This window comes from Pygocentrus nattereri, chromosome 14 (genome assembly GCF_015220715.1).
Source record: "Pygocentrus nattereri isolate fPygNat1 chromosome 14, fPygNat1.pri, whole genome shotgun sequence".
Taxonomy (NCBI): Eukaryota; Metazoa; Chordata; class Actinopteri; order Characiformes; family Serrasalmidae; genus Pygocentrus; species Pygocentrus nattereri.
The window spans coordinates 11,849,197-11,858,921 of NC_051224.1; the positions used below are offsets into that span (position 1 = coordinate 11,849,197).

Sequence of the window (9,725 nt, forward strand, 5' to 3'; positions counted from 1 at the left end):
CGGTCCCCCTTTTTAAAAAGAGGCACCACCACCCCAGTCTGCCAATCAAGTGGCACCACCCCCGATGTCCATGCAATGTTGAAAAGGCGTGTCAGCCAAGACAGCCCCACAACATCCAGAGCCTTGTGGAACTCGGGACGGATCTCATCCACCCCTGCAGCCCTGCCGCCAAGGAGCTTTTTAACTACCTTAGCGACTTCGGCCTCAGTAATGGACAAGCCTATTCCCGTGTCCCCAGACTCTGCCTCCTCACTGGAGAACATGTTGGTGGGATTGAGAAGGTCCTCAAAGTATTCCTTCCACCGCCCAATGACGTCTTCAGTCGAAGTCAGCAGCACACCATCTCCACTATATACAGTGCTAGTGGCACACTGCTTTCCCCTTCTGAGTCGCCTGACGGTTTGCCAGAATCTTTTCGGAGCCGACTTAAAGTCACTTTCCAAGGCCTCACCGAACTCTTCCCACACCCGGGTTTTTGCCTTGGCAACGACTGAAGCCGCAGATCGCTTGGCCTGTCGATACCTGCCAGCTGCCTCTGGTGTCCTACAGGCCAACCATGTCCAGTAGGACTCCTTCTTCAGCTTGACGGCATCTCTCACCTGGGGTGTCCACCACCGGGTTCGAGGATTACCGCCCCGACAGGCACCAACTACCTTGCGACCACAGCTACAGTCAGCCGCTTCAACAATGGAGGAGCGGAACATGGCCCATTCTGAGTCAATGTCCCCCACCTCCCCCGATATCTGGTCAAAGTTCTGACGGAGGTGTGAGTTGAAGATCAATCTGACAGGTTCTTCTGCCAGACGTTCCCAGCAAACCCTCACTATACGTTTGGGTTTGCCTGGTCTGACTGGCATCTTCCCCCACCACCTGATCCAACTCACCACCAGGTGGTGATCAGTTGACAGCTCAGCTCCTCTCTTTACCCGGGTGTCCAGTACACATGGCCGCAAGTCCGCTGACACGACTACAAAGTCAATCATTGAACTGCGGCCTAGGGTGTCCTGGTGCCATGTGCACTTATGGACATCCTTGTGTTCAAACATGGTGTTCGTTATGGACAAACTGTGGTTTGCACAGAAGTCCAAAAACTGAACACCACTCGGGTTCAGATCAGAGAGGCCATTCCTCCCAATCACACCCCTCCAGGTCTTACTGTCGTTGCCCACGTGAGCGTTGAAGTCCCCCAGTAGGACAATCAAGTCTCCAGGAGGAGCACTTTCAAGCACCCCTTCCAAGGACTCTATGAAGGCTGGGTATTCTGAACTGCTGTTCGGTGCATAAGCACAGACAACAGTCAGGACCCGTTCCCCAACCCGAAGGCGTAGGGAAGCTACCCTCTCGTCCACCGGGGAAAACCCCAACATACAGGCGCCGAGTCGAGGGGCTATGAGAAAGCCCACACCTGCCCGCCGCCTCTCACCATGGGAAACTCCAGAAAAGAAAAAAGTCCAGCCCCTCTCAAGGAGATTGGACCCAGAGCCCAAGCTGTGTGTTGAGGTGAGCCCGACTATATCTAGCCGGTATCTCTCGACCTCGCGCACCAACTCAGGCTCCTTCCCCGCCAGTGAGGTAACGTTCCAAGTTCCAAAAGCCAGTTTCAGCAACCGAGGATCAGAACGCCAAGGCCCACGCCTTCGGACACTGCCCGATCCACAATGCACCGCACCCCTACTACTGCCCCTCCCATCGGTGGTGGGTCGATAGGAGGGGGGACTCATGTAGCTCCTTCGGGCTGGGCCCGGTCGGGCACCATGAGTGAATGCCCGGCCACCAGACGCTCGCTGGCGAGCCCCTCCCCCAGGCCTGGCTCCAGGGTGGGGCCCCGGTAACCCTGATCCGGGCAGGGTACACGAGTCCTGCTTTGTTGTCCTCATAGGGGTGGTTATGGATCACACTTTGTCTGGCCTGTCACCTAGGACCAGTTTGCCATGGGAGACCCTACCAGGAGCTTTTGCTCCAGACAACATAGCTCCTAGGGTCCTTCAAGCACACAAACCTCTCCACCACGATAAGGTGGTGATCCATGGAGAGGCGTGTGTGTGTGTGTATGTATATATATATATATATATATATATATATATATATATACACACACACTGTATAGGAACAGTTATAGTACTGCATATATATTATTGCAGCTCAGTGTACACACAAATGAAGAAATTACAAGACATTTGTCATAATTATTAGTGTAATTTTATAGAATACGCTAGAAGGATGGCAAGAATGGCCTTCTCAGCTGCCATAGTTGCAATGCTTGCATAACACACACCGCACCACCATTTCCATTAAAATACGTTTTGCTACGTTTGCATGGTTGAATGCCCCCTAGCCTTGCATGGTTGTTAGGAGTCCCATTTCCTCTGTATCTTTAACTAATCTTATTATATCTTATATCTGGGAAACTTATATCGTATATCAACTGAAAAATGAAAAAGTATAACTCAATGACTGTTTTCAGTGGAAACTAAGTAAATAAATGGTAGTCTGTTACTTTTTCACAGTACTGTATATTACTTCAAAGCTGGTACAAAATACCAGTAAATCACTCACTTCTACTAGACATGATATAAAATGTTTATATAATCTAACTCGCTTCAATCAGACCAATAGATCCCTGGTGCTGCTTTATGAGACAATGGATAGAGAGCAGAGAGACCGGGCCAGTGATTAGCAAATGTCACAGAGTGATGGAGGAGATAAACAAGCTGTACAGAGGAGTTAACCTTGGGGGATTTAATTATACATTCTAATCAAATTACTCGATCAATGAATCTGATCTAAGTGGGAGAGGTTGCATGCCTGTCCCAGTGCTTGGCAAGCTGCAGACCTCTAGTTTGACTGTGACAGTAATAGAAGCTGAAGACTACGCAAAAGTGGCAGGGACCTCGGCTAGCTACAGGACAATTACTCTCCTGGTCCGAACTCTCAACACCTCTCAGATGGACTCCTGGTCTAATTTCTAACCCAACCCTCATAAAACAAGACTACTCTGATTAGATGTGCTTGAGAGAAAGGTCATCGTCATCTGGCTGGGCGAAATTAAAACCAGGAAGGGAAACTGCTGGCAGTGCAAAAAAAAAAATAATCTTGTAAGGATAATTATGATATTAATTAAATGACCTGTGTAATTTAAATAAAAACAGTCCCCTATAGAGCTGATATGATTTAAGGCCATGTATTGCTGCATCTTATTCCATGCATACTTTACTTCTGCTAGCTTGACTTAGCCTTGAATTTGAATAGACTAGCTGCACAACCTTCACTGTAATGTAGCTTTTGAACATACGATGTTCTGTTCGGTGCATTCTTAAATTTGTGGTGTTTTGTTACATTATTTATTTTATTTATTTAATTTCCTAAAAAAACAAATACAAAAAAACAAAAACAAAATAAATTTGTTTATACTCTGAGGTGGTCATTATGCTTGATGCACCCTATAAAGGAGGCAGAAAATAACAAATTATCAATATTGAATAAATACAAAACTTTACCAGCTTTTGAATGTAGCCCCCTAGGTGCTTAAGTGATGTCACTTATTCTTCATTATGTGGTTTAGAATGAGATTAAATTATCTTTATATTACCTTTTATTATTTTTATTAACTCTCTGCACATTTTAATGCACTATTACTCTTTAAAGTGGCCTGTGAAAAAGTTCATATAACTGATGTCGGAACAAAACCTCATATATCCATATTGGTCACTTTTCAGTTTTTGACATAATTTGAAAACACCTGTTGTCTTTTACATAGTGTGTAAATTTCATGATGAATGATCTACAAGAAATAATAATAATAATAATACCAGTTGTTGTTATTATCATTATTATTACATTTATATTTTTATAGCTTTCCCTCCAATATGTTAAACTCAGTAAATACACAGAAATTGTGCACTGTAATTTGCAGACAAATGTCATCTTTAAGTTTGTTCACTGTAGAGGCTTTTACTTTCACTAAGAAAATCAACAAAACATGTCACGTGTCTGGAGGCCTTTACAGATTTTACACACGACTGTATGTATGTGAAATACCAAAACGGGCGTTCACAAACTATTAGGAGAAGCTGGTATAGAGGAATATACAGTACAGAGGAAACGGGACCTCGACAACTGGACAAGACCTGGTAGACCCACAAAACTGTCAATATCAGATCAAAAGTACAAAACACTTTGATCTTTGAGAGAGAGAGGAGAAGACCAAGCTCCGCTCTCGCTTCAGATCTGAAAAAGGAGGAGGGTATAAATAGAATACATGGATAAACTTCGGGATGCCCTTGATACCCTTCAGCAGAAGGAGGAAGCTGCGGTCACCATGGCAACAGAAGGATAAGCTGTGTTGTCATACTGAGCGGCATAGCTCATCGCCTTTTAAGCCTGTCCCAAATGCTGAACTTTTGAAAAATTGGTGGAATTCCCCTTTAACCTACTTTTTCGACACAAAAGTGGTCAGATGCTGTTGTGTTCAAATCATAAGGAGATCGTACATCGGAGATTATGCGCATTGTGGGCCGTGTCATCCCAATATTCCGTTATATGTTACATTTGATCAACAGTCATCGTGATTGTTGACAGTGAACGACAAAAACATTTTTATGAGTGTTTTTTCAAAAAAGAACTACAAAGACTGTCGCGCGGATTACGTCACTGTCACACAGCCTTCCAATCGGTGCGATCATTGAATCATGGGATTTGTATGTAAATTTCAGTTATATGGCTCAGCGAAATATTCTGTTAGATTTTATTCATAACTGTGGCGCTTATAGGGTCACAGAATGCCACAGTTCCAGCTTTAAGTGATTTTGAACGACAGAAATATGAAACTGTGATTCAGGCTATGTTAAACGCGACCAGCAGATGGCGCAGCCATGCACTTTCCCTCTCCAATATGGCGAGCCCTCCACGTGAACGCGCACACAAAAGCGGAGTGGCTAGGCAGGGCGAGTAGGGGGCCAGATGAGACTTGTGCTAGATCCTTATTCTACGGGCTCTCTGGCGCCCGCTTGTGGTCTCTGTGTAACACTGACATTGATCTAGATTGCTGACAACCGGAAGGCGGCCAGTGTAGCCTCTCGCTTTTTCCATTTATCTCTTTCTGGCGAGAAGGTGGTGCGGAGATTCGCATCCACAACAGCCTGCATTCACTCCTCTTCGCCTAAAATGTCTAAGATGGATATTTTAAACTCCTATTTGACGGAGCGCTTGGCTGTAGCCGTGAGGGAGATTCTGGAGGCGGTGGAAGCCACGGTGACGGAGTACCGCCAGGAGACCGCGCAGACCCGGATCGAGAACGAAAAACTCCGAGGGCAGCTTAGGGACGCGCTGAGCAGGGCCGAGACTGGAGGACAAGGTAAAGTACCTAACTCGGCTGAATACGCTTACTGGGCCTCGCACTAGGCGTCATGTTAGGGTGCACTTGTAGGGTAACTTAAGTCAGAAGTGCCTCGGGTGGAAGTTGCAGCATCGTAGGAGCCGCAACCCAGACAGCTGCAAATCATCTGGCAAAGATCCCAATAGACTCCAGCTGCAGAGCTCTGGGCTCCTGGCTTAGGAGAGCCCGTAGCAGAGCCAATCACACAGCGCGGTTATGTCACATGACTCTGCTGCCAAGATGAAAATAAAAGTCCCACATCAAAAGGCTGTTTTTAACCTGTTCTCTTTTACAAACGGGAGGTTTGCAGACACGGAGGTTACTTACAATGCACCAAACTCTATTCTGCTGAAAATACTATTTTTTAATTCAGCATGTCAGAATAATGAGCTGAAGAAGAAACAATGGAAAGATCCTACAACTGGTAAAACTAAACAGTTAAAAAAAGATAATGGCGTAATACACTGACATCAAATCAGCTCGTTGTTATTATGCAGTTTATGTTACTATTTACTGTAGGCTGTATGTTTACAGGCTCGCTATAAATGGTCATTTTTATAATGCATGCAGTTGTTCAGTGTTCTATAGTCCTGACCAAAAGTCAGAGACCGCCCTGCCTTTATTACATATTCAGTTAAATTGGCTATTACATACAGGTTTTTCATTTTTCAGGAGATATTTTGAAGGAGATTAGCTGTAAGATAATCTACTTGCATAAGAAACGGTAAATAAGTGGACAAGCAACAGGAGTTTCAAAAAATGGAGTTTCAAAAACCCTTAAGAGGAAATGGCATAGAAGAATATACAGAGGAAATGGGACCTCAACAACCAAGCAAGACTTGGTAGACCAACAAAGCTGCCATCATGAGATACAACTTAAAGCTTTCATCTTTCAAGGAAAATCAAGCTCCACTCTTGCTTGAGATCTGTGTTGTGGGGATGGGATGGGATGGAGGTGTGCATCATTGTGCATCCCTCAGCAAACTTTTGAGGACTGGAAAAATATCCCTGCAGATTTCTTTGAAAAACGAAGTGCACGTCACTTGAAAAGAATGGAAGTTACAATAAAGGCAAAGGGTGGACACATTAAATACTGAAAAACTAGTTTAAACTAGTGTAGTTTAAATATAAGTTTTCTGCTTTTTAAATTATGCGTTAAATGCTGAAAAATGAATAACTTCTACCTAATGGCCATTTTAAATGGAATTGAAATCAATGAAGACTGGTCTCTGACTTTTTACTGCACTGTATACATACTGATAATATACTCAGAAATGTATATTGTGATGTAATGTGTTATGATAATGATAACATATAATCCAGTTGCCAGCCTTTATTTATACTTGTGCTTAGAGACTTACACAAAATTACTTTTTTCCATTGCTTTTCCTCTTCTTGTCCAGAAACAGTCCACAATGCATCCAAGACTGTCTTAGAAGAAATCTCTCCTTGTGGGGCAGAGAAGTGGAGCTCCAGCCTTGAGCAGAGAGAAGAACTTCAAGAGGTGCAGGAAAACGAAACTCAATGCCAGAAATGGAGTGATGGTCCATTAAATGAGAAGGGCCCACAGATACTGGTACCAGTTTGCAAAGAAGAGAGATATACTCTTAAATTGGGATCCCACACAGAGTCTCTAACTTCTGTAGACGTTCAAGGGCACAACTCTCAGCAGGGCTTAGATGTGTCCTTACCTGTTGTGAAACTGCACAGGGTAAAAATTGAACCAGAGGAGACTGAAATTCCCGTAAGTTTGCCAGACACCGACGTTCCTACACACACTGGCCATTCATACAGCCCTGAAACCTCTCAGAGGACGGTTAGTCCTAGCAGAGGCTGCCAGAATGCCCCTCTCTCAGGCACATACATGCCAGACCGAGAAGCACCTCACAGCGCTGCTCAACCGAAACTCCCAAGCTGTTCAGAGAAAGTGACTGGTGAAATCCATGGAGATGCACAGTATAAGTGTTCACATTGCAGGAAGACATTTAAGGAGCTGAAGAGGCTGCAGACACACCAGCAGGCTCACGAGCGAGCCTTCGGCTGCAGCTGGTGTGGCAAGGGCTTTTACCAGTCGGCTGACCTCCGGCGGCACCTGCGCACGCACACAGGTGAGCGGCCCTACCGCTGCACCTGGTGCTCCAAGAGCTTCAGCCAGAGGAGCAACCTGCGGAGACATGTGCGCATCCACACAGGAGAGCGGCCCTACCAGTGCACTCTCTGCTCACGGAGCTTCAGCGACGGCCACACACTGAAGAAACACCAGCGCAAACACTACGAAGAACGCTACTGCTGCTCACTCTGTGACCAGAGCTTCACAGTGGCTCGGTCACTACAGCTTCACCTGCTAAAGCAACACCTGATAGAACAAAGACAGTAAAAATGAAAGACAGATGGGTTTTTATAAACAACGTGGGCTATGCATATCTGTTATACTTATTGAAAGACTAAATAAAATTTTCAGAGATTTCCATTTCCATGACATGTCATTGCTAAATGGAACAGAAATACTTGTGGAAGTACTCTCCTTTTTCTTTGTTAGCAGTGGTACAGTATTGTGAGAAATTGAATACATCTTCTCTAATAAACATTTGGCTCTTTCAAAGGGCCAATATCATGGAAAACCGAATTTCCTTCACTTTTTTTAAAGAAGTTGCAAATAATATGTAAACTTGGGATGTGCGTTTTGATATTTGACTATCCTTAATAGTCCATGGGCATGTGTCTGGTTAACAGTAGGGTAAAACAATCAAAGCCACAAAAACTTTGGACAAATATGATGCAGAGTTGGGTTACCTTTGTAGGTGACAGCAATGGTGTTGTACAAAAATATAGCAGCATGCAGAGCAATGTGTCTTAATCGAAAACAGCTGAGAACATTGTGAGTTTTTTGTGTTGTAATGAGTAATGAGGGCCTCTTCAGATAAGTGGGTGAGCTAACAGAGCTTACAAGTGTCATCTTAGTTGCTAAAGAAGACTCGCCTTCTACACTAATTATTTTCTGTTGAGTGGATGATGTGTCATCATGGTGTTTGCCAGAGAAATATATTTTCATTGTTTTTGGATCTAACATCAGCTAGAATAGCTAGCCTAACCTAACCTAAATGTGTCCTGTCAATGCACTCATGTTCAAACATTCATGTTTCAGAGTAACCAAGTACATCTAAAACATACTCACATATATGAGCAAAACCATTGCATTTCTCTGAGTTTAGCCTCTATTGTCTCTGCCTAACAAACATAACCCGAATAGTGATCTCAGTATTTGAATTCTGGCACCTCGAACAGTTAACCGAGCGCTCAAGTACTCATACACATTCCTAATATAAACACTGTTAAAGTTTAAAAATGTACCATTCACTCCTCACTCTGTTCAATCCATTTATAGAAAGTAAGCTGCAAAAACATTCTGTTTATAAATAATTGTGTCAATGATGTCTTATGACCCATGTACATACATCCACCTACAGCAGTTTAGCTCTGCCCATTCATACTGCAGTGCTGTTTGAATGAGGCTTAATACAGGGCAGCCAATCAAAACAGAGATTATTTACATATTTCAGCTTTAAAGGCACAGAAAGAAAACCAGCCTGTTTAAATCTGAAGGAAAAAGAGGTTGAAAATTTGTCATGTAAAAAGGAGTTATGGCCATTTTTGGTATATAAAAAACTCAAACGTTGTCAGTGAACCTCAGTGGGAAAATATATCCTTTCAGTTCTATCAGTGGATTAAAGTGATCTAATTTAACAAATTATTTTAAAATGCACTAGTTTTTGTATTAATTTGTTACATACGTATTATCAAAAATACCTGAAATTCAGTAACAGTGTTACAACTGAAATAGTAAGCACATCCCTGGCTTCAGTGCACAGTTTATTGCTTTGCAGTTTATAAATAATCTGTCACACTGAGTTGGATTGAAAACTTCACATAGACACTTAGCCCAAGCCTCTTCTGCATGTGAAAGACCAATATTCATGCAAGGCATATTTTATGCAAGGCAACCACTGACACTGACAATCTGCTCTAATATTACTACAAAGGTCTCTATTATTTTTTTGGTTAAAAATAGAATTTAGAAATGTGGTTAAATTATGTATGTTAACTCCTTAAATGTCCAGGGCCCAATGTCAGGCCCAAAGCTTTATTGCTTAATCATATAATTTAAGAATAACTCAACTTGTTTGCATTGAAGCCCCTCTAGCTACTTAATAATAAGCCTTAGTTTGTTGCCTGGGATTTTAAGGAATTTAGGAAGTTAGAGCAGTGAAAGGCAACCAGATCTTTCTATCAGTAACAAAGTAGGTTTAAACAAATCTCTTTAAGTAGCATATTTACTTTCTGACAGCACAGT

At 43.1% G+C, this 9,725-nt stretch overlaps 1 protein-coding gene across 2 annotated transcripts; it reads left to right on the forward strand.

Moving 5' to 3' along the window:
* Nucleotides 1-4,924: 4,924 nt before the first annotated feature.
* zgc:66443 (uncharacterized protein LOC406856 homolog) lies at nt 4,925-8,000 on the forward strand. 2 transcript variants are annotated; one of them, XM_017685734.2, is made up of 2 exons: nt 4,925-5,353; nt 6,778-8,000. In XM_017685734.2, exons 1-2 carry the CDS (start codon nt 5,164-5,166, stop codon nt 7,749-7,751), a joined length of 1,164 nt encoding a protein of 387 aa, XP_017541223.1. In that variant the 5' UTR covers nt 4,925-5,163; the 3' UTR covers nt 7,752-8,000. The 2 variants fall into 2 exon arrangements, with proteins under 2 accessions (XP_017541223.1, XP_037400655.1); XM_037544758.1 differs by lacking the exon at nt 4,925-5,353 and adding an exon at nt 5,398-5,798.
* The last annotated feature ends 1,725 nt before the right edge of the window (nt 8,001-9,725 follow it).

Bases quoted from the DNA above. Each gene is read 5' to 3' on its own strand.
- zgc:66443 (XM_037544758.1), top strand. From the start codon at position 5,591: ATGTCACATGACTCTGCTGCCAAGATGAAAATAAAAGTCCCACATCAA. The intron at 5,799-6,777 runs GTAAAACTAAAC...CTTCTTGTCCAG, and splicing joins ATGGAAAGATCCTACAACTG to AAACAGTCCACAATGCATCC.